This window comes from Pogona vitticeps, chromosome 2 (assembly GCF_051106095.1).
Source record: "Pogona vitticeps strain Pit_001003342236 chromosome 2, PviZW2.1, whole genome shotgun sequence".
Taxonomy (NCBI): Eukaryota; Metazoa; Chordata; class Lepidosauria; order Squamata; family Agamidae; genus Pogona; species Pogona vitticeps.
This window is the reverse complement of record NC_135784.1, coordinates 68,141,650-68,166,887: the sequence shown is the minus strand read 5'-3', so window position 1 is coordinate 68,166,887 and position 25,238 is coordinate 68,141,650. Positions and strand designations below refer to the sequence as shown.

The following is a 25,238-nucleotide window of genomic DNA, read 5'->3' as shown; positions in this document are numbered from 1 at the left end:
ACTGCACCATCTAGGTTAGGTGTAAAAGAATCATAGAGTTGCATGCAATTCACCCTCTGGATAAGAAAATCAGAGCACTTTACTGTATGAACCACCATACATACATACAGGTTGAGCTGCATGGGTGGTCAACTACAGTCACACAGTTTGGCAGATGCAGTGGAGTACTACTTGCTCTTCTGCCGGGAAGAGAACAGTCACAATTCTAGAATGACCTGCAACACCGTTGTAATTGTGGCATGGCTTTAAGTCAGTTGTAGTGAGCTTTATGCTTTCAATAGTATGGTTTGTAAGTGCCATAGATACGTTGTTGTTTTTTGGCTTAATTGATTTTGCTTGGCTGTCTATCAGCTGCAGATGCTGTAGTCCGGGTATCTATGGTACAACGCTTGTTAACAGATAAAGAAAATGATTGCTCCTTGCCATTGCTAGCAGTCTCTCAATTTGGCATTGTGACAAAGCTGCCATGTTCATGGGCACCCTTCATATCACTATGGAATACCTTTTCTGAAAACAGTATTATGAACATGCAACTGCCCGACCCCCAGGACCCTGGATATGCTACGTTAGAAGTTTGCAAATATGCCAAAAACAAGCTTGCTTTCATGAGTTTATTCTATTCATTGATTGATCATTAACTTCTGCATTACAGAGAAATGGTGCCCTGTTCGGAAACCATGTCAATCATGTTAGCAACGAGACAAGAGATGCATTTCAACAGATCAATACCACACACCGCCCTCTGCATGTCCAAAGGCCTTCTATTCCATCTTCGGGTGAGACGACTGAGAAAAATGTGCATCCTCCAGCAGGAAACTCTGTATTCCATAACCATCATAGCCATCATAGCCATCACAGCCATCATAATCACAATTCAGTAGGGAAGCACGTTCCAAACTCAACAAATGCTAACCTCAATAATGCCAATATGTCAAAAGTGGCTAATGGAAGACACATACGCTCTGGAAGTCATGAGCATATATCTGAAACTGGGCACCGTTCACACTCCAGAAGGGATCACCATGAGAAACGTAGAAGGTCTCACAAGAGAAGGTAAACCCCATTATAAGTTGGTCCATTATATCCTAATCAGATTGTTATACAGAATGCTAACATTATAGTGTTTTTGTAACTGAACCTTGTTTGTTTGTTTAGTTATTTAGCTGTCTATCTTTTGACTTGTGTCTCACCTTTCTCCCAGAATCAGGGGCGCAACATGATTCACAAAACAATGTGCAACTTAATGTTTCTTCGTTTTTAAAATTTTATTTCTGCATAACTAGACTAATGTTTTGAACCCTCTGACTGATCTTTCTGTTCATTTTTGGCTCCTTTAGCCAGTTAACCATTGGTTAAATAAAGTATTTGCCTTGTTTTTGTTTGTTTGCATGCATGTGCGTGCGCATGTACATGTGCGTGTTTGGAAGCTTAATTGTGGTATAGACTGAGCTGCTTGATTCAATTGCACTTTTAGTCCATCATTTTCATTTGGTTTTTCATTCAGATACATATGCTGATGCACTTGGCCATCTGAATCCCAAATCCAGCCTCGTGCTCTCATGTTTCGTATAACTTCTTTCCCTTTCACTCCCTTCTGCAGCACAAAAACTGGCACTGGTGGGGTTTCTCTAGAATGCTGGAAAAGGGTTCTGAGGTGATTGTGGAAAGTGACATTCCTCCCTTATGCCAAATTCTGTTGTGTGAGTGGCTAGCCAATGTTGGATGCTCGTGTTTAGTAACTGTTTGCAAGAACTTCATGTTGGAAGATTGTCAGATCATTAGGTATTTGTAAGCATGTCATGATTAACAGACTTAGATAAATTGAATAACTATAAACATAGATAGTATGTTGTGCTGCTCAGCAGACAAACTCAGAACTAAAGAGCTTCTGTTTCACTAAACTGATTTGTGATTTAACTGATATGCTAATGTTTTAAAAATATTTATTTATTATAAATATTTTATAAATATATTATTATTATATATATATATTATAAATATAAATATCTATTTAATCAGTCTCAGCTATAGGCTGCCTTTCTCCTGGTGATGGGACCCAAGGCGGGTCACGAAATTAACAAGTAATACTAAAAGCTCAATAAATTACAGATTAAAAAGCAATTAAACATGCAATAATAATTAATAGTTGCATGCTGTCAAGTCAATTCTGACTTAACGGTGACACTTTTTAAGAGTTTTCTAGGTAGGGAGTACTCAGAAGTGGTTGACCATTTCCTTCTTCCAGCAGCACCCTGGGGACTGTGCCGTTTTGTCCAAGGCCGCACAGACCGGCTCTTCTCCTCGAAGGCACAGTCAGGAATTGCACTTCCAGCCTCTGGCTCTGCATCCAGAGACCTCAACCTTTGAACTATCCACTCACAATCTAATAATAATTAAAACTCCACTTAAATTAAAAAAAGAACTTAAAACTTAAAATAACAGAAGGAAAAACAACAACAACCAGTAGGGACTCAGTCACAGTTATTAAAAGTCAACCTGAAGATTGTGGTCTTCAATTGTCAGAGGAAGGATAATCTACCCAATCTACCCAAGGGATAGCATTCTGCAAACTGGGACGACTGCAGAAAAAGCCCTCTCTCATTAAGATGAGTAAACTGAACTACACGGTAGAACTTTACCATTAGTTCATGAATGGTAATTATGCTTTCCCCCCCCCCCACACACTCATAATTTTTTCTCTTTTTCTTCAACAGATCTCGCTATTATGAAGCTTACATAAGGTACGTACATAAAGGTTTCATACATGAAAGATCATGCAGTAGCAAACAGTATTAGCTAAAAGTGCTTCCATATATACTTCGATCAGATTTTAAAAATGCTAAAATATCAGTATGTAATATGAGCAGTATTTATTGACTATCGTGGCCCAAAGAATTGCTCAGATTATTATGGCTATTCCACAATGGGTCAAAACCTTAATACAGTATTACAGAAAATCTGGAGCTATCTTTAACCTTCCATCTACCTCTAACTCCCTCTTGCATTTGTCCTATGAAACAAAATATGACTTGGTATCAACAGTGCAATTATATAATGCCTTTGCACATGTCAGTGGAGAGGCACAGCAGGGAGACACAGTGATATGAGCTCAATCAGATGAGCATTTGTCTCACTGTTTGGTTCACTGTGATGACAGTGTGGTTCACTTTTTTTCTTGGCAATCACACAACATAATTGTTTCTCCAGAGCAGTCCTAACCATGACTTTTGGAGCCCTTGTCAAGGGCTTCTACTTCCTTGGTTTGGGTAGCATCACTCTGGTCTGGTCCATTTCCAGCATGTATGTTTTCTGGGAATGGACCAAAAGTGAGCCTTGGCAACTGTCCAGATTCCTTCTGGTTTGACTTTCTGATATTGGCAAATTGAGCACTTTGGGTCGTGGGAAGTAATTTTCTCAATTGGGCCTTTGGACAAACCAAATAAAATATTTTTTTCCTTTTTTAAGTGATGCAGCACCTCAGCAATAATCTACCCGAGTTTTTTTTTTTTAAACAAATTTACCTGCCCCCACCCATCCGCTGAGGAGCAGAGGAAGTGTTCAACTTGCAAGTATCCTGAAGTGGCTTGTGTAGTAAGCCACCTGACACTATCAGAAGGATCTGAACCAAACAGGGTTGCTTGAGCTCCAATGTGCTATTTGGATTTGCCCTATCGCACCTCCACCTGACCCTAAGAAACCTTATTTAGCCTGTACCAGCTCCCTCCAAAAGAACCCATGTAGATGTGCCCTGTGTTTCTTTCATCAAACATCATGCAGAATATCTAATCAACCCTAAAGTGCTATTTAACTGGTGGATTATATCCTCACCTAAGATGTCATGGCTGTGTTTTGGAGAAGGGGAAGAACAGAAGCAGAAAGGGAAAGTTGGCATCATTGAAAGAGACAGAAAATAGAGAATCATTTAGTTCCAGTGCAGTCATTCAAAATTAAGAGGCACAAAATGGGAATGCTCAAGTGTCTCTTACCGCCATCATGAGCCTGTCCAACCCACTGGAAAAGCAGGCTCGTATGAGGCATGCTAGATCTGTTTCTCACTCCTAATATAAATATAGCAATATTAAATAGAAACAACTCTGTCAATGGACATCATGTTTCACACTGGGGTTAATTTGGGCCCCAGTTCTTGAAAAACTAAGAGCCACTGTTCTGAAGTGATTTCCATGAGATGCCACTCAGGGACATGGAATTACTTCAACAATGTGATATGCATTAACTTGATTGTGAAGTGTTTCCTTCGAATAGGTTTTGCACAGTATTTCCCTGCTGCATTTCACTCTTATTCTGGATTTTTCCCTTTGAATGGTCTTTAAAATTTTCTTCATATAGTTTTGGGGGGTATTTCTTTATTGTTCTGATCTGGACCTAACCCAGCTGTTAAAGAAGCAATACAGTATTTTTGCTAGACCTTACACTTTTGCAGAGGATCTTAACTGGTTTGCTAGACCCTGAAATTTTAGAAGAAATAAGACCATTTAAAAAAAAATCATAGTAGAAACAAATCTGAAGATAATATCCACATTATGCTAAATACCGCTGCAAAATAATATACACAGGTATAGTGGCAAGACAGCTGTGCATAAATATGGAGTTCTGCAAAAAAAAAAAAAAAAACTTCCAGTACATGCATGCACGCACAAAAATTTATCTCAGTCTTGTTCTTTCAGGAAATAAAAAAATAATAATCTGAATAAAATGGCATCTCCAAATATCTGTGTGCTAACTACAGGTCAGAATCAGGTGACAGGCATCTACCCACAATTTGCCGAGAAGACCATGAAATCCGAGATTATTATAATGATGACTGCTATTTGGATGATCAGGAATATTATAGTGGTGAAGAGTACTACGAAGAAGATAGTATGTTGTCGAGAGGCAGGTACGTTTCCACTGAGAAAACTATGTAACGATTCTCAAAGTGCAATCATATTTGTCCTTATTTAGAAGTAAACCCCAGGCAGGTGAAGGATAACAGGCTAAACCTATTGAAAAGGAATTTTATACTGTAAAAATAAAAGGAAACAAAGACATGCATGTACATCCCTGGTTCCTGTATAACAGAAAACATAATTCAACATGGGCTGATAGCAAGCAGACAATAAATTCAATGTTATGCTTTCTCACAGATTTTTTTAAATAACTCTAAATTAACTATTGCAGTTTTGGATGTATAAAACAATGACTTGGTATTCCTGTTATCACTAACTGCTCTGAAATATTTGTGTACGTTCCCATGGCTACTTTTAAAATATATAATAATTCTCTTGCTATTAAACTATGTGCAGTTATATTACGGTTTGGGTATAAGATCTTTTAATCTGTGCTTTATAATCATGAAACAACCCACCATTTGGAGACTGTGTGCAGCCTCAGGAATGTTGGTAAGTCTTGGGTCTCAAGTCCGAGTCTGAGTCTTTGGTACAAAATCCCAAGCCCCAAATCTGAGTCACAGGTCGTTTGCCCCCCCCCCCAGGCTTGGGTTCACGACTTGGTACCAAAGACTTGGGCCTCCCACTGCCATCAAGCTACCAGCTGCTGCTGCTGCCTCCATTCAAGAGCCAGGCCACTGCCTCCCCCAGTGCATGTGCTCACCAGCTGATAGGCCAGTGCAGACAGGCCCTCTGAAAAGAAGGAAGGCAGAGGGCCTAATGACCTGCCACTTACTATAAGTCCCCCTGATCACACTCCATGGCAGGCTAGAACATCACCAGGGCAACTTAGAGGAAGAGGCAGGTTGAAGGACCTGCCCACTGACTATGGCAGGCTAGAACCCTCTGATATGCAGCATTTGAAGATGTTGGTGGTAGCAGCAGGTAGCCTGGTGGAGATGGGGAGACATAGGGACTTGACAACACGGACAAAAGGATCTGAGTTGCAAGTTGAGTCGCAAGTCGGCCTAGAAGCCCCCAAGTCAAGTCCAAGTCATGGGTGTGATTTAAGTCCAACTCGACAGCAAGTCACAAGTCCCCATCCCTGGGATCCCGCAGGGAAGCCATTCTATAGTTCACACATATGCACGCCATGGTAGGGGTGGGTCTCTCTGTGAATTTTTACAGGATCACTTTCTAAAGAAAGTTGGAAGAATTTTTTCCATTCTCTCCCTAGAGATCTGGTTACTGATTTCTCTTTCCAAAGTGAGAAAGGTGGTGAAAGGGGGGGCTCTTCACTCCACACTAGTGAGGGGAAAAACCCCACTAGAGTAACGGTGTGTTTTTCTGCACACATATGCTCCCCAAGCCATGGGGACAAAAAAAGTACCCTAAAAAACTATTAATTGAATGTAATATTCAAAGCTAGATGTTTGCTTTTAAAAACAGGTGAAGGGAGCTAGTTTTTATAAATCAATAATCATTATTGTTTTGTGATCAATGAGGTCCCCCGGTATTAATCCTGTGGCATTTTAAATAATGGATTGGCCTATGTATGCTAGAATAAATCGAGAAGAAATACATCTGCTTCAGAATCTGGTTGCCAATGAATATGAGGCTAATGATAAGTTTGCTTGTGTGGTTTCATTAACCATCTGCTTCTTTACTTCAGGCATACCCATGACTTCCATAGCAGGTATCACTGTAATGACCTAGATTTTGAACGGCCAAAGGGTTATCACCACCCACACGGTTTCTACGAGGAAGATGAGTCACAGATGTGTTATGATTCAAAAAGATCTCCTAGGAGACGGCTGCTACCTCCAACACCTCCACGTGAGTAGATTAAGGCTGATTTTCATACATGGAGATAAGTTTTCTTTGCTTTTGGACTGGGGTTTCCCAAGATAGTTATCACCAAGTGAATTAGCTTCAAGTGTCTGGTTTTTTGTTTGTTTGTTTGTTTTGTTTTTTTTGTGCCTTCTTTCCTTCTGGTGCCACCACAAGAAAGAGGAAGTGTTTTCACATAATTATGTTTTTGTCATTTTGTCATTAACTATGATATAAATTGCTAAAACCAGCTAACCTTTGTACGTCCAGACAACCCATACCATAATTAAAAGTAGCAATAGTTTGGCTGAATTCACATAAAGCAACAAACTATGGTTAGTTGAGTTGTTACCTGCTAGAGAGTGAAAGGGGAGGATGGAGTACAGAAGGCCAAGGTTCATCACTTAATGCTAATCTTTGGTTTAAATAATCATCACCATCATGTCCCATCAGGTCAAATCTGACATACATAACTCTTTTCCAGGTTTTCCAGGTAGGGATACTCAGGAGTGACTTACCACTTCTAGGAGCTGCTCTAGAACTGTTCACCTTGTCCAAGGCTACACGGGCTGGCTCTACTCCCATAAGGCACAGTGGGGAACCAAACTCCCACCTCTGGCTCTGCAGCTAGAAACCTAAACCACTGAGCTATCCAGTCAGCAAATCTTTAAGGTGATACCCAAATGCAGCATAGGGTGTACCTTAATTTCCTTAATTTTAATGTAACGAAAAATGATCATAGGTCGTTCAGGAGGATCAAAAATTCCCTTCTTAAGGAAAAGGAGAGACCTGCTCTATTATTAAAGCATGATTTAACCATGAGTGCATCTGAAATAGGCCAGCACCTGATCTATTAGAGTCCCAAAACATACAAATAATTTGACCTTTTTTACAATGAATTGCAACATGTTTGGCATGTTAATGCAGGCATAAAAACTACTCAGATGTAATATGTACTTGCTCTTGGTTTGATTGGCTCAGATCCTGAATTTCCTACCATGAACAGAATCTCCTTCATACGCATGAGATTTTTTTTGTCCTCCTCTTCACCTCATGCCTTGCCTCATCTGCTCTTAAATGGCAAGTCAGAGATCTTGGTCTGTGTCATATTCACTCATGTGTCTGTGAATCCCAGCAAGCACCAGGTTCAGCCTCCTCTTCCAACAGGAAACTAGGCCTGAGCTCATCCTATTCAAGGCCATGAGACCTTCCAGCCTGGCCTTCGTACAAGTGAGCCCAGTTCAGTTGTCAGCCTGGCAGGTGGAACTCCCAGAATGAAGAATTCCATTATAGAATTGCAGCATAGTGCCCTGCAGAGTTCTGCCAAGCACTGGTGATGCCCTTGCTTTCTTGATGCTGTGGTTATGGCGGAGCTCTATTCCTTTTTGAGCAAAGTGGTCATATCTTCCTTCCCATTTTCTTGGGTTCCTAGCGTCATATAAATTGGTCTCTCCCTGCCTTGGTTTGAAGCACACAAACATAGGCTGCAATACATTCTCACAGAATATAGCTTCACAGAGATGGAGTAAGTGGGGGGACTGCAAGCTTCAGAATAACCCAAACAGCATAGCCACTGGCCAGGCTGGCAAGATCATTTGAGAAGTTATTGTTAAAAAGAGAGAAAGAAGAGATTAGGGTTCTTGCCTCTGCTCTTTCTGAGCTGAAACACACATGCACATAACAGGCCTACAGGATCTGACTCTGTGGATAATTAGAATTGCAAGGTCTGCTTGCATCAGAAAGCAGGCAGGATCTTCTCCCTCTGCCCCCTCACAGTTGAGTATTTCAAAACCAACAAAGAGTTTTGTGAGTCTTGAGAACCTAAGCAGTTTATAATGTGAACAGTGTCCACAGATGCTCATGAAATGATAAATATGCTGATTTTGAAGGAGCGGCACGGCTTTTTGTTCATGCCACTGTAACAAATCAACATGGCTACATCTCTTAATAATGCACGGGGCAACCTTATTAACTTTTGCAACTGATTTAAGGTGCAACCTAAGAACTCTGACAACAGTATTTTTTTTCATACATAACAGCAGGCTTTGTATCTTTGTTTCCTGTCCTTGAGGGAACATGATCTCAGATTCTGTGTTGAAAGAACCATGGTCACTATATGCTGCAAATAAACATTGTCACTTGGATCTGTGCAGGGATAAAGACTGACTTTAGAGGTCAGAACATTGGGTGATTATTGGCCCCTTTGTTCCAGAGTAAGTACTTCACCTCGGTACACAGGAATACAATATTGATACAACCTAAACAAATAGATCTGTCATTGTAGTGACTCACATATTGGCACCTCTCCTGTCTCTTTCACCAAAGAAATACCATCTGTTAACACAATTAACAGCTTTCTGGCAGCAGTTGTTTATCAGAAAGAAGTCAACATACGCACTCCTTCAATACTTGTAGTTTTTTCCTCCATTTCTCAGAAAGTGAAAATCAGCAGTGTCTAACGATTTCTTAAAAAAATATCATTAAAGGCTAGGCTGCTTATTTTTAAGATAAACATAATATAACAGTCAGCTTTTTCATGCAGAAATTGGAAAAAGTAGTGGATTAAACTAATTTAAAGGGGATTTGGTTATAAAAAACAGGAAGAAGTTTTCATCCTAAATTTGATTATGATATATACCAGCTGTCTTTATATTGGCTACCTTCAGAGGTCAATGTTACTGTTTTGGACCACAGCTCCCAGAATCTCCTGATTCTCGGGGTGATAGTCCAAAAAAGTAAACTTTTAAACCTCTGGTTATCTTATTTTGTAAACTGGCAGCTTTGGAAGTTACTGGTATTTTCAGGCTCTGAGATACTTCATAAACCATCCTGAACAAAGTGCTTTCCAACAGTGGTCTGTGAACTAGGTCCTTTTTTGGGGGCTTCTACAAAACACTGTTTAAAATACCCTTAAAAACACTCCGGCTATAGATCAGACATTACAGAGATGGAAACTGTGGCATGATAGGTGTGGTGGCCTTTGCCTGCATGGAACTCCTCCTGCCATGCCCAGCCCCTGCTTACCCTCCTTGCTAAAGGTGCTGGTGGTGGTGGTCTTGGCCTCCGACTCCCTCAACTTCTACTTCACAATTTGCTGCTATACACGGCTGTCCCAGAATGTATTGCTGCCTGAGGCAAAGCAGCAAATACTTCCCATTTCATTTTTTCAACTCCAGTTGCCAAGGGACCAGAGCCAGTGAAATGGTTTTGGCACATGGGGCAGAAGATCCCGCAAACACTGTTCTCCAACTCTGCCACTAAAAAAACTGACCAAAGAAAGATCAAATAATGTTTGTTGGTTTTCTTCCTAACATCCAAAATTGGCTCCCTGAAGCAGCCTCTTCTCTTGACCTTATAGTAGGGACTGCCCCACACCTAAAGGGGGCTGTGAGGGGGCTGATTGTGACCTCTGTGTGTTTGGGCCTTCTGTTTGCATCAGCCCTGGTTAGGATGGCCAGTGGTGGGGAATGATGGGAGTTGTGGTCTGTTGACATGTACAGGCCAAGAAATTGCCGGCCTCTTTACATACTTCTTATTATAACCACTCAATTTAAAAGTGTTGTCACAAACATCATTATAAATTACTTGTTTGTAATCCCTGATCAAGAATGCCATATTATTTATGTTATTTATGTCAGTATATAAAAGAAAGTGCAACTGAGCAGAGACACAAGGGAAAATACTTTTTATAAGGTAAGCATAAAAGGTAAAATAAATATATCCTGATAGCAGAGATAGCCAGGAAAGCAAGTTTTGTTGAGCATAAACCTTTCCGGACATGCAGCCTACTTGTGCCAGATAAATATGCCACAGGACACATTGGTTTGGTTTAAACTATCTGACATGTTCCCTGCCATAAAATAGCATGGTTACTTTTCTAGAAGAAAAAGGTAACCACCAGTTCTTTCCCCTTTTTTTAGCACATCGCCGCTCTTCCTTTAATTTTGAATGCCTCCGCAGACAGAGCAGTCACGATGAAATACCACTCTCCCCTACATTTCATCATCGCACCGCTTTACCCCTGCATTTAATGCAACAGCAGGTAAGTTAAAGTAAAATCTAGCTCGGGTTGCAGATCACAAAATTACAACTTTTGAACCAGGAACCTATTGCAAAGTAGCAATTTCAGGTTTACACTGTGCAAATCTGACAGGATTCTGGCTTTCATGTAAGTTTGTATCAGTGCTTTAGAACATGCAGGCATCCAGTTTGTTGGCTGTCTTTGATGACTGAAAGATATAGCTGTTTGTATAGCATAGGCATATAGCATAGGCATCCTTCAGTCTCGAGAGACTATGGTAACATGCTCTGAATCGAGGAGTGTCCTCTCCAGAGCATGAAGCCCGGGTAAGGTAATATGGAGGATAGGCTGTTACCCAAGCAGCAGATCCCCCCTCTCCACATTGCTGAAATGGTCCAATGGAAAGGCAAGAGCCAATACAACTGGTTCCAGCAATGTCGCAGGAGTTGGCAGAGCGACACATGCTGCCTTCGGGACTCCAGCTCCGGATTTTGCCTCGAGGTTAACTCCTGAAGCCTTTTCCATGAATGGATATAGCCACAAGGCAGTGGAGGTTTGAAATAGGAGTTTTCCTTCTCCTGGATGGGCTGCCTTCCATGGCTGACGAGCCCCACCTACCCGGCAAAAAAAAAAAAAGCATACACTCTCCTTGTAACCAGGACACACACACACCCGCCTCCCAAAAAGGATCCTGACAGCAAAAGGAAACATAAGTGCTTAGACGATTCCCCCTGCCCCCCCCCCGGCCCAGCTGCATTGAAGCGGGAAGGTGGTGTGTGTGTGTGTGGGAGGGGGGAGTTGGAGGGAAAAAAATGTATGTCCTGAATGACTGCAAGTTGTTGGCAACAGCGAAGGAAAAATGCTGCCGAGTTGCCTATACAGAGAGCTAAGTTGTGGGTGGCATTTGGTTGAGAAACAAAAAATCCCTGGGAGACGGGGACGCCCACCACATGCGGCAGCCGGAGGGTGGAAGGGCTGGCTCGAACCCTGGCTTGAGGCCTGGCCTTGCCTGGAAGGTTGCCTTCCCTCACGGGCACCCTTCAGGCAGGGGTGGGACTGAGAGAAGTGCCTTCCTCAAAGACCTTGACACTTGGGGAGACGCCTCTTTACATGTATTGATGGGTTTGGTTTATATACGGGCCCCCTGTACTGCAGGCACTATTCTGGGCGGTTTACAAGTTAAAACTGAAAAAAATCCCGATGTAAACAATGACCAGAAGGCAATGTAAGTTCTGGGTAGAACATAAAGCCATAAAACTGGAAACAACATCAGACACAAGCAGCAAACCCAGGATGGACCGAAGAAATGTTGGAGGTGAACATCTTCCCCTGTGAAAGACGTGGGGGAACATTCAGCTGCCCAACCCCGCCCCCCCGCCCCCTCCCCAAAGATGCTGGTAGGAGAACCTCTCTGGGACCTCCTCCTCCAAAGCTGTAGAGCTGTTTGTATAGACTCCAGAGATTTCAATTTCTTGGATTTTACTCTGATATTTGGAGAGACAAATGTGATTGAACTTTAAATCCTAAGGTTTCAAACTATGGTCATACTTGTGCAGTTTCAAAATATCACAGAGGGAGTATTTCTGGATATCTGTCAGCAAGCATTGTTTCTCCAAGCCTAGGTTTGTATGATGGGGGAGATGTAGGGATATGCACTGCCACTAAGGATGCAAATCCTTGCTGGTTTTCTCCTCACAGGCAAGAACAATGAATTCAAACCTTTTCCCCACCTCTTCATCAGCAAGGCTGGCGAGAAATTTCCTGACATTCTCAATATTCTCCCACACCGGCAAAATTGAATACATATACAATTTTGGTGCAAAATTGCATAAATTGGTTGAAACTAGGGTGGTGCTTTATTTGAGGATGTGAAGCATTGGATGGATTGTTTTCATCTTTCAGCCAGCTCTTGACTGTATATGTAAACATGCTTTGCTTCTCAAAGGAAAAAGGCACAAGAGATCTTTTGCATAAAATTTAGACATCTTGGGGGTGTAGAAAAATAGCTTCCTGTTTCTGTCTGAGCTGGAGTCAGGGCTTTAAAACTCCTCATTCAGGTTTCTAGTCCTGTTGAGATAGCCCAAATGTATGAGAAGGAATTTACAGTAGTGGGTGTTCTTTCAATCCCTAACTGGCATCTATGAACAAAAAGAGGCAACCTAGGAATGTTTGAACAGAGTTGGAAAGATGGGTTCTGTTCATCAAGACATTTGGTCCTCCATGCCAACTGAGAGATCAAAGTTCTATATTGAAATAAATTGGAAAAAAATAGCAATTTTTAGCCTTACACAGTTGTTTACCAGCTCAAGTGTAGCACTGTATTTATGGTGGTGAGGGGGGTGCACATATAATCCTTGGCCCCTGAACATCTCCACCACCTGGAAATGTGCTACAAAGATCTTCATGTGTTGCACATGAAGAGGGCAGTCCACATATGTCCAGGTGAATGTGGTCAGAGAACTCCAGTGAGCAGGAACCCTACCATGTCAGGTTTCTTGATCATGGCAGCTCTGTAAATGCAATAAATTCTCTTCTGAGTGTTCAAGAAGGCTTTCATGGCATGGATCCGATGGTTGTTGTGGGTTTTTTCGGGCTGTTTGGCCATGTTCTGGAACACGGCCAAACAGCCAGAAAAATCCACAACAACCAATTCTCTTCAGACTTTGGCACTGAATGAACAAAGATTTCTAACGCATGTCAGATGTTTTGGGGGGAATGCACTTTATGTGCAACCCAACAATGAATTTGTACAAGGAAATAACTAAATAAGATTTTTGTTGGCTTTTCATCTATTTCCCTTCTTTCTTTACCTTTGTTTTTTAAAAAACGACTGTCTGAGCATCCTATCTGACATGAGATGACCAAGAAATTTAGTTACTGGTTATGATTAGTTCTCAAGCTACCTACTGTTGCCTCTATAAATCAGTGAGTATCTCAGCTTTTCATCTCTTTCTCAGGTCATGGCTGTCGCAGGCCTGGATGCCACAAAAGCTCACCGACATTCCCCCAGTCGCTCAACACGTTCCTGGGCCACTCCGCCCGCCACCCCACCCAACCCGGACCGTAGTCCTTATTATACCCCACTAATCCAAGTTGACCAAGCAGATTCTACAGAATATATGAACGGCAGCTTGCCTTCTTTGCATCGGAGCTCTTGGTACACCGACGATCCTGATATTGCCTATCGGACATTTACACCAGCTAATTTGACTGTACCGAGTGACTTTAGGCATAAGCATAGCGACAAACAGAGAAGTGCAGACAGTTTGGTAGAAGCGGTAAGTGCTTCCTGCTTTTATATTGTGCTCCGTGATTGACATTTGTGTAATCATGTCAGAACACAGGGGGCTTATCAAGTATTATACATACAATATTTTATTTTAATCTCTGGAGATGATGTTACGTTTCTAAATGATGCTTGTTGTATTTGATTTTTTTTTCTGGTTCACTATTTCAGAGGAGAAAGAGTACAAACTTCATCAGTAAATAAAATAAAAATCATGCATGTTGAAAATCAACAGTTTTGGGTGCTATAACTCATCGTGCAAAGTTCTTTTTAATTTGTTTATTGCTCATTTCTGTAACTGAATCAGGCAAGTTATTATTATATTCCATGTTATACATGGAAATACTGAAGCTAAAATAGTGTAATTGAGCAAGAGGTACTTCAAACATAATGCATCCTGCAATCAGTAGATTAGTTCTAGAGATTATCCGATGGTTGCCTAGATTCCAGGCATTCTGCTGTTAGCTTCCCCTAGTTCTCTGATTTCAACATTTCTGTGAAAACAAGAGAATAAAGTCTGAGGCAATGTTCCTGTTATACATATGAAATAAACATTTCTAGCCACCAAACCAGTGATTTGGAATGTCCATGATAGTTTTCTTTGCTCATATGGCTTTGATCACCTGAGGAAGTTTGCTGGAAGATGACAAGAAGAATGTAAAATTCTGGGAATTAAGCTTGCCCAATCTGGGAATTCAAAATGAAGTTGAAAATGAAGCAAGGCAAAGGCTAATAGAGTTTTGTCAAGAGAACAAGCTGGTCATCACAAACACTCTTTTCCAACAACACAAGAGGTGAGTCTACACATGGACATCACCAGGTGGGCAATACTGAAATCAGATTGATTATGTTCTCTGCAGACAAAGATGGAGAAGCTCTATACAGACAGCAAAAACAAGACCTGGAGCTGATTGTGGCTCTGATCATCAGCTTTTTATAGCAAAATTCAAGATTAAACTGAAGAGAGTAGGAAAAACCACTGGGCTAGTCAGGTACAATCTAAACCAAATCCCTTATGAATACAGAGTGGAAGTGAAGAACAGATTTACGGAACTAGATTTGTTGGACAGGGTGCCTGAAGAACTATGGATGGAGGCTCGAAACAGTGTATAGGAGGCAGCAACAAAAACCATCCCAAAGAAAAGGAAATGCAAGAAAGCAAAGTGGCTGTCCAACGAGGCCTTACAAATAGCAGAGAAGAGAAGGGAAATAAAATGCAAGGGAGATAGGGAAAGTTACAGAAAATTGAATGCAGACTTCCAAAGAATAGCAAGGAGAGACAACAGGGCCTTCTTAAATGAACAGTGCAAAGATTTAGAGGAAAATAATAGAAAGTGTAAAACCAGAGACCTATTCAAGAAAATTGGAGATATTAAAGGAAGATTTTGTGCAAAGATGGACATGATAAAGGACAAAAAATGGTAGGGACCTCACAGAAGCAGAAGACATCAAGAAAAGGTGGCAAGAATACACAGAAGAATTATACCAGAAAGATCTGGATATCCTGGACAACCCAGATAGTATGGTTGCTGACCTTGAGCCAGACATCCTGGAGAGCAAAGTCAAGTTCAAAAAATTTGTTGTTAGAAAGCATGGCTAACACTAAATCCAGTAGAGGTGATGGCATTCCAGTTGAACTATTTAAAATCTTAAAAGATGATGTTGTTAAGGTGTTACACTCAAAATGCCAGCAAGTTTGGAAAACGTAGCAGTGGCCAGAGGATTGGAAAAGATCAGTCTACATCCCAATCCCAAAGAAGAGCAGTGCCAAAGAATGCTCCAACTACTGTACAATTGCACTCATTTCACACGCTAGTAAGGTTATGCTCAAAAATCATACAAAGTAGGCTTCAGCAGTATGTGGACCGAGAACTCCCAGAAGTACAAGCTGGATTCCGAAGGGGCAGAGGAACTAGAGACCAAATTGCTAACATGCACTGGATTATGGAGAAAGCCAGAGAGTTCCAGAAAAACATTGACTTCTGCTTCATTGACTAAACAAAAGCTTTTGAATTGTGGTGCTGGATGAGACTCTTGAGAGTTCCCTCGACTGCAAAGAGATCAAACGTATCCATTCTAAGGGAAATCAATCCTGAGTGCTCACTGAGAGGACAGATCCTGAAGCTGAGGCTCCAATACTTTGGCCATCCCATGAGAAGAGAAGACTCCCTGGAAAAGACCCTCATGTTGGGAAAGTGTGAGGGCAAGAGGAGAAGGGGACAACAGAGGATGAAATAGCTGGACAGTGTCATTAAAGCTACCAAGATGAATTTGACCCTACTCCGAGAGGTAGCCGTGTTAGTCTGTGCAAGCATATCAGGCAAATCCAAAGAAACATAACAAAACAAAAATTAAGAAAAGACAAAAACATGTGGCACTTTAAGGATTAAGTATTATATTTTAATGTGAGCTTTCATGAAGACATCTGACAAAGTGGAAGTTTCCACGAAAGCTTACTTTATAATATAATAGTCTTTAAGGTGCTACATGTTTTCTGCTTCTTTGGATTTTGCCTTATAAGATGTGGTACAATCTGTTTAAGGGAGATCCTGGAATTATTCCCATATCTGCCAGCATTTTGAGCAGGAAAGAATAGAAGGATTCACTCAAAAAATGCAGAAGTAGCTGAATGTGCCTGCCATTGCCTATCCCTGAAGACTCCTCCATATACGCCATGCCTTATTTGCAACCACAAGGATTTAGAGTTTGGCTTGCTTTTTGAAAAATGAAATTCAGAAATTACTCCTGTTCCTTGTTATGTTACAAGATTGGGACCGCGGAGATATCTTAGCCCATTTACCAAAAACATAGCCATGGACAGAAGAGAAAAGTTACTTGGTATTCCTTTTCCTCTGGTGCAGCTGCTCCGTATCTGTTTGCAGTCTAGGTAAGGCAACAGCCTACCGCCCTCTCTCTGTCTCACAAGGCAGCTGTTGGCCAATGGAATAGCCTAATGTAGAAGGTGATGGACACCTCACTGGAGGTTTTTAAATGCAGAAGGGGGGGCAGCTGCCCTGGATGCTTTAGCAATTTATTTCCTGCATGCAAGTGCCTTTTAACCCTGTGATTCTATGTCTAGAACCCTGTTCCCACATGTAGACAGATTTTTGTTTGATTAGTCTTACAGTCTATGTAAAGTAACAGAATATGGAGCAAGCTGTAATGATCTAAAAGCGGCTGTATTGGAATTTGAGATCCTGGTCCTGGGACAGCACTTCTAGTTGAAAGAACTAAGAAAAGGAGATAGAGGTCGCCCTGATTATTCCCAGACACAGTGGGCAGGAAGAGAAGTTGAGAGATGTGTCAGCCATGATTGATAGCCCTGTCATGGGTCTTGAAGTACAGGAAGTGGATCCAATAGGTTCAGTGCTATCAAGATCACCTAGCCACATCTTATACCTTTCAGAGACCTCAAAAGACCTCAAGGAACATGCATAGCTTGTATGGCCTACTAGAAAGGCCTTATTCATTGAGCCAGAAAGAAGGAACACACAACCTGCAGATGGCAAAGGATGGGATGGGAGAGGATGATTAAAGTAGTATTAACCCCTCCCATCCACATATGGAAGACAGAATCACCAAGGACCTGAGAATCTGAGCACCAGTAAACCATGTGTAGGTGAAAAATAAGGATATCTGACCATGCTAAGGTGGTTACCAAAGAATTCCAAAGAAGATACTTTTATAAGTTTTGCCTAAGGGAAGGAATGTTTACAGAGCAGCAAGATTTATTGGAAGAAACTATTTACACAGTAGAATTCGTTCAAGAGAAGCTGTATATTCCAGTATTTCTGTCCTTCTACCTCGCGATGACATAAATAATCTTAATCTGATATAAACATAGTTAATGCTTATCCTGGTAAACTACTAGCAAAAAGTGTTATTATACTCCCTGACACTATTTTGTGTGATCATAGTTACTCTGGCTGCTGACTCTTCCATGGAGGCATGTGGGTGGAGAAACTGAAACCAGGAAAACAGAGAAGCAGCAGAAAGATTTAAGTTATAGTTTTATGTTTGGCATAAAATGGACAGAAGTACTGAAGCTTTACTGTTACTTTCTGTTGACATTTTATTTGAAATGTTGAATTGATCATTTATGTTATATGTGCTTCGCTTTTCAGGTACTGATATCAGAAGGATTAGGGCGGTATGCAAAGGACCCCAAGTTTGTTTCTGCTACAAAACATGAGATTGCAGACGCTTGTGACATGACTATTGATGAGATGGAAAGTGCTGCCAGTAACCTTCTCAATGGGAGCATTAGCAATGGAGCCAATGGTGACATGTTCCCCATTTTAAACAGACAAGATTATGAACTTCAAGACTATGGTCCTGGCTATAGCGATGAGGAGCCAGAAACTGGCAAATATGAAGAAGACTTAGCTGATGAAATGATATGCATTACAACCTTATAGTATTTAGTAAGGGAAAAAAATGTTATGTTTGTTTTCAAATAAACAAAAGTGCCTCATAGTTCCAAGATGCTAGGCACTAGTTGGAATTAATAAGGAATCAAGTTTTGCACGAGTGAGGATGTCACATTGTGAGGAAGCCATACTTTTATTTATAAAGAAGTGTCTCTGGTCTGGTGAACGAGGATCCGAGTGGCAGGACATCTACAAGGCCTTTGCTACAGAATCTTGAGTTTGTCGGTGAATGAAGACTGATCTTGAGATTTGTGGAGATTCTTGCCAGCCTGTTTTCAGATGATGAAGGGAAATTTGAAAGATAACCGCCTTTTCATTTTGTGCTGCTGCTCTTCAGAGTGTAAAAGTTTCTCAGTGGAAAAAGGTTGGCACTTGAAAAAAAAAAGTCTTCAGGAGAAGGATATGGTGATGACAATCAAAAATGTCATTACCTCTGATTACACCACATATCAAACATCCACTTCATTCAGCATATCCACTCAGATCTTATTTTCAAATTTGCCTCCTCCTTTTTTTAAAATGATGATTATCATTTGCCTAATTCAGTTTGTCAAACTCTACCTGCAAGAGATTGTTTCATTGGAATGATGCTGAAGAGCATTTCACTCATATGTAACACCAGTTTACATAGCAAAATATCATTAAAGATAGTCTGTTTTATGACTATCACATTAAGGGCAAACCATACTGGAATAACTGCATTTTTACCAATGCACTTGCAACCAGGTTAAAAGTAGAGTTAGATAAGATAGTTTGTTAAAAATTATATAGCAGAGATTATTGTAAATAAATTGTAATCTACAATCATTTGTATTTGTAAAGAGATGTTCTATATTTTGTAATTATTGTACCGTAATTGAACTGCAGCAATATTTATGGAGCATAATTATTGTAATTCTCCACAGAATTCTAGATAGAAGTATTTTTACTTGGATTGTATAGAACTATAGGATTCAATATTTAAATAGAGCCACCTCTTATTTCTTCATTGTAAAATGCTTTTGGAGCAAAGATTTAAGAAACTTGATGCTACAGAGATTTTATAAAATATTTTGAGACAATAGGAATCTCAATTTATCGCATAAGACATGAAAGATAATTATTTGCAACCTTGTATTTGGAAAGTTAAGACATCTGGAATTATCTGCCACGTTTTTGATTGACAACAAGCTGTGCATTTATTTCTACTACAACACCTGCAATAACAGATAAGTAAAGATAAAATGTACAATTGGGCTATTTCTAACAAGGTTTTCTTTTAGCTGTGAGGTATACTGCTCTATTTATAGACTGAGGCCTCAATCTAGTTGCTTGTTTGAAAAAAGGCATCGTCACTGAACCGATGGGAACTTACAATGTTGGTTTTGTGGATCCCAGCATGTAGATTTAGGCACATGGCTTCACTCCTCTGCACACTTTTCTGGGAGTAAGCCTCATTTGAAACAACAGGATTTACTTCTCAATGAACTTCCATTGTTTTGAGCTGTGACCAAGTATTCTTCTTGGTGGAGACATCTTGTGAAGAAATAATTTAGTTGGTAGATGCAAAAAGTTAACAAGCTTAACAAGTAGAGCATCTGATGAAATGGCCATTTATAGGGCCAAAAGATTCCTAACATGTCGACAGTAAGGAATGGAAGCTCATTGTTCTATGTGTACTGTTTCCAGGATTTCTTCTTATGCAATTAAAGGAGGGCTTGGATATTGTTTGTAATGCAGTCAGATCATGAAATTAAGGCTAATACAATTTTGGGGACCAGTACATGTCCAAAGTCTGCTTTATTAACCCTAAGTAAAATGGCTTGCTTTGCCAAGTAAGCTTACCAGGTTTTACCTGTATTAACAAAATAGGTAGCAATTAAAATCACATTTCTACAAATGTGACATACATGAACCATTTTGTACACAGTGGCTAATTTGCTATGGATACCTTACAGACCTCCTCTTGAATCATTCTTCTTTCAGATGCCAAGAGATGATTTGAGGGTTTCTAAATTATTTCTTGACCTACATCATTTTGTATGAAAAGAAATGCAAAATGTTCTTCAGAATAAAAATGTGTAATAATTTTATTATACTTGGGACTCTCTCTTTTTTTAGAAATTTCAACAAATCAAAATCTAAGTGTGGTTTCTTCATGGCTGGGATACAATACAAAGGAGTAGGAGATTATGGTTTAGAACACTTGTCCTTGACAGTCATGGGCATAATTCACGGGAATGTTCTCCAGTGGAAGCCCTTATGAAAGAACTAAGAACTGTGCAACTAGTTTAAAGGGAAAACCTCCCAGCAAACACATCTGTTGCACAATAAACAGTTAAAAATATATATGCGGCTTCCACTTTCCCAAATAGCACAGACCATTTTCTGGGTTATTTTTGAAGATGAGCATAGTGCAATCTTACACATTGCCATGAGAATTGCTGGATAGCTCGGTCATTTAGCCATCTGGCTGGGCAGCTGGAGGATAGGAGTTCAATCCCTGACTGTGCTTCCTTGACAGGGCTGGACTTGATGATCCATAGGGTCTCTTCCAGCTTTGCAATTCTAAGATTATTATTATTATAATAATTAAAAAGCTGGAGGATATCTAGCTGCTTGTAAACATCAGCAGCCTCTCATCAACAGCTGTTCAAAGAATAATCTGTGACCGAGAATGAGAGGAGGCATGGAACTGGGAAGTGTGACCAATATGGTATAAGACAGAAACCATCCTCAAGATTTTAACAGAATGGAAAACTGGTCCAAGACTAGCAAAGTGAATATCAATAGAAATGGATGTGAAAGTTCTGCATTAGTTGGGGGAGGGGGGAGTGAAATGTACAAATAAAGGATGGGTGTTTAGCAACTGAACATGTGAAATGGAGTTAGACCACAAGTTAAGCATAAGTAGCAATGTGATGCAATAGCTTAAAAGGGTAGCGCAAATTTGTGCTTTGTTGACATATGTTTACTGCCTATGTCATGAGATGTAATGTTTGCTTTCTATTATGCTTTCTATCTCACCTTGGATACCGAGTCCAGTTGTGGCGACTACATTTATGAACAGTATCAATAAATTAGAATGTGTTCGCAGAAGGGTAATGAAGATAATGAGAAACCTGTGGACCCTGTCTTACAAAGATGGAGCTAAATATGTTTATGCTACAGAAGAGATTATTACGGAGCATCTAGTCTCCTTCAAATATTTGAAAGGGTCTCACACAGGTGATGGAACTAATCTGTTCTTTTTGGTTTCAGATGGTAGGCCCTAAACCAAAAGGTTCAAATTGCATGGAAGAAGACTTTGTCTAAGCGTTAGAAATAGCTTCTGGGTCTGACAAGCCTTTCAACAGGCTTTCTTTATAGTACGTGAATCAGAGTTTGGAAGTAACTCACTTTTTGAATGGGTTAGTTATGTAACAAATTACATTTTGCAGCAGCCAAAGGTACGTCCCTTATTTGTCTATTAATGGACATGGTTGCAATTCAGTGGAATGAGAGTGGAGTATCTGCTTGTTGATATTGACTTGATGAGGGAGGGGCATGTTAGGCAGGTTTCAATATCATGCAGTTTTGCTGAGTAGCGTTGCTATACCACCTGTGAGGTGCTGTGTGGCAAACAATGGTCAGAAGGGAGAACAAAACAAGAAGGAGTGATAGTGTGTAATTGGGCAATTAATAGCAAACTCAGACATAGAGGTTGAAAAGAACAAAGTGAATTAATCAAGGGAAAGACTAAGAATAAGTGTGGGCAGAGGGAGGGAGCCCATTAAGGGATGCCGAAGTGAATAATTGTCTGTCTCTTTAAGTTATTTCTATTTGCAGGATTATCAGGTGCTGTCCTCCAGGGAGTGGAAGGATCTTTTAGAGTTTTGCATTTCCTCCAAAAGAAAACGCATACATTCAAACCTCTATCCACTTTCTATCTCCTGAACAGCACTCCAGAGCAAATCACAAAAGGGATGATCTCCAGCCATTAATACCTAAAAACCCAAGGTGAGTGCAGTGTGATTGGGTTCTTATCTAAGGTTCCATTCAGTCCCGGGAGTAGCAAAATCAATATGTTAATGGTATTAATATGATAATTATAGTTTTACTGTTAGAGTTGCAAGAGTCTTGAGTGATTTTCTTGGGGGAACCAGAAAGCACTTTTCTACATCTTTCAAGGATCCCACGTTAACAACAATGGCCTGGTTGCCAGATGGTGTGGGGTATAAATCTAATAAATAAATAAATAAACAATGGTAATGTGTTTTTATGAAGCAATGCAATAGTTTACTTCTACAGGCTGCAATAATGTCCAAGCAATGTAATACAGCAAGTTTCTTTTTGAAAGTAACATTATCTGATAGAAATGATTATTGAATCACAATTGTAGCCCAAGATAAATTGTGATAATTGAGAGTAGGCCTGTAAATAGCCTGTAAAAACTAATGTCATGTAACCATGCCAAGACAACGAAGACAACACTAAAGGGCATCAATGTGAGCAGCAAGAATCAGTTTTGAAAAGTTGCTTTTTTGGACTTCAGCTCTCAGAATCCCCCAGTCAGCATGGCAGTGGCCAGATTCTGGGAGACATCCAAAGAAGGAATCTTTCCAAGCCCTGGCAAAGATGGATTTCCTCCACCAAGGGTACAGCAGAGACCTCGTTGTTCTGGGGCAGAGGCACAATTTTCCCTGATTCTGTTCTAGTTAGATGCTGCTAGAAATACCCCAAATCCCTTTCTCTCCTGTCTTAACAATTTGAAGTCTAATAAAGATATAACCTGCTCTTTCATTCGAATGGTTTTGGGGACTGCACAGCCTTTGTCTATTTTCCCCCTCTTTCCCCTTAGAATAACACCAAGGCCAGGTGGAAATTCAGAATAGAAACAGCTGTCAATTCAAGGCCCTTCAGAGATATTGCCCTCCATTTGATATGCCTTTGGCTAGGCAGATTTGGTTTCAGCAAATCATATTTATTTTATACATATAACTGTACAAGATCAAGCAGGTTTCAATATCACACAGTCTCACTTGTCACTTTCAGGCAATCATTCAAATCCTAGTTGGCTTCATCCCCAGTGTTTTTCTGTTCTTCTAGCAACAGCAGCCATTCCCAGAATTCATTGCTTCTGTACATGACTATTGCTGACATGCTAGCATCACAATTTTGGCAATTCTTAAGTTTGTCCTGCCTTCTCCTGCACTTCCAGACGTGTAATTGTTTTCTACCCAAACTCTTTTTCACCGAACAAATTTATGAGCAGTTAAAAAGAAGGCACTGACTTGTGTGTATTTTCTCTAATTGTCTAGGTGTAAATAGGATCTAAATGGAGAGGTACTAGCCCTAAGGTCATTTAAGGTAGTGCTTCCAGGCATTTAACACGGATCTATTACAAATACTAGTGAATAAGGGCAGGGGCTATCAAGATATGTTAAAAGGAAAGAGGGGAAACATGGAGGAAATAAATACATTCCCGAAAAACAACATCATCCAAGGTTTCTGGCAACACAAGAAACAAGATAGTTACTGTGACATGTAGGTGTCCAGACTGTAGGGGGCTTGACACCTTATAATTTGATACACAGCATATACACAAAATAGCTGAAGAATCATCTCCAGTCATGCAAACAGCTGCTTTCCATCAAGCCTAGCATTACTAGCCCAATATTTACCTTCACACATAGTAGCTTTTAGTAATATGCAATATCTTAAAATGGTTCTCCCCACTGATTGCGCCAGAGAACAAATCACAGAAGACTTTGAAGATCTCTGTAATATAAAAAATAATCCATGAAAGTAACACACACAGACACACAGAGAGCCCCCTCAAAAGCTCTGAGCCTCTGTCTATTAAAAGCTCTTGGAGTTATATTGCCTTGGATACATTTCATTAAGAGGAGTCAATCATGCCTGTGTCCACTTAATGACAGAACATTTATCATGGAAAAGGTTTACCTGATCCGTTATAGGCCAGCACTTGCTGCAGACATATTTGTTCCTCAGTAATGCTCCTGTTCTTAGATGCAGCTCCTTCCCCCAGTTAATCACAATGCTCTACCGTTTTACTGCTTTGCAGCAACACCAGGTAGCAGGACCTGCTTAGAGCCTCTGCAGTTGTCCCTCCAGCCAGCTATTGACTCAGCAGTTTTTAAAGCCTGTTTGCAATTTTTCTGAACTAAATCATGTCTCTTTGCAAATGTCTAGGAAATCATCATACTTATTTATCTACTGAGATATTTCAAGTTCACTGAAATGCCACTCTTTTAAATACTGTTAGCTTTTACATAATAAGTGTAATGTATATGTTTCCCACTGGTTGAAAGAAATGATCCAATAAAGTTGTTGTCTTGCTCAAAGTCAATTTGCTTTATAATGACAGAATGAATTCAGTCCTTGACTTTATAAAACCAATATAAAGGTAACCAGAGAATTTTGTTTGGGGTTGTAGGTACAAACAGGTTTCTATTCCTATGCATGCTTAAACAAGGCTTGTTCAGCTGTCTTCAGTTCTTCACTTGATACGTGCAACAATGTAAACAAAACATGACAGATTAAATACGCCCATTTCACCTAATACCAATTCAGATGCAAAAGCTTTTCAACAGAGTCTAATTGCATTCAGTCTCCAGACATCTATTTCAGTTGACTCTGCTGAAAGGCAACACAATGAGGGTCCTCTGCCAACTAAGGACATAAAGAGAACCCTGCTGGATCAGACCAAAGTCCACCCTAGGCCAGGTTTCTGGTCCCACAGTGGCCAATCAGACTGGGAAGCTCAACATGTAGCACCCTCCAGTTCATGCACCAGAGGAGGT

General features: G+C 40.3%; 1 protein-coding gene and 1 long non-coding RNA gene across 4 annotated transcripts in view; one reads left to right on the top strand and one right to left on the bottom strand.

Moving 5' to 3' along the window:
- Positions 1-20,530, top strand: part of CACNA1D (calcium voltage-gated channel subunit alpha1 D) — a 293,778-nt gene extending 273,248 nt beyond the window's left edge. For all 3 annotated transcript variants that reach the window (XM_078385334.1, XM_072989635.2, XM_078385335.1), the window contains 7 exons: positions 653-1,053; positions 2,715-2,741; positions 4,748-4,897; positions 6,559-6,722; positions 10,637-10,758; positions 13,695-14,015; positions 18,148-20,530. In XM_078385334.1, the coding sequence (XP_078241460.1) occupies positions 653-1,053; positions 2,715-2,741; positions 4,748-4,897; positions 6,559-6,722; positions 10,637-10,758; positions 13,695-14,015; positions 18,148-18,441 (1,479 nt within the window). In that variant the 3' untranslated portion in view covers positions 18,442-20,530. The remainder of the gene's footprint in view (positions 1-652; positions 1,054-2,714; positions 2,742-4,747; positions 4,898-6,558; positions 6,723-10,636; positions 10,759-13,694; positions 14,016-18,147) is intronic.
- Positions 1-24,500, bottom strand: part of LOC144586703 (uncharacterized) — a 48,789-nt gene extending 24,289 nt beyond the window's left edge. The window contains exon 1 of the long non-coding RNA XR_013541693.1: positions 24,379-24,500. This is a non-coding gene — a long non-coding RNA (uncharacterized LOC144586703). The remainder of the gene's footprint in view (positions 1-24,378) is intronic.
- Positions 24,501-25,238: the final 738 nt, after the last annotated feature.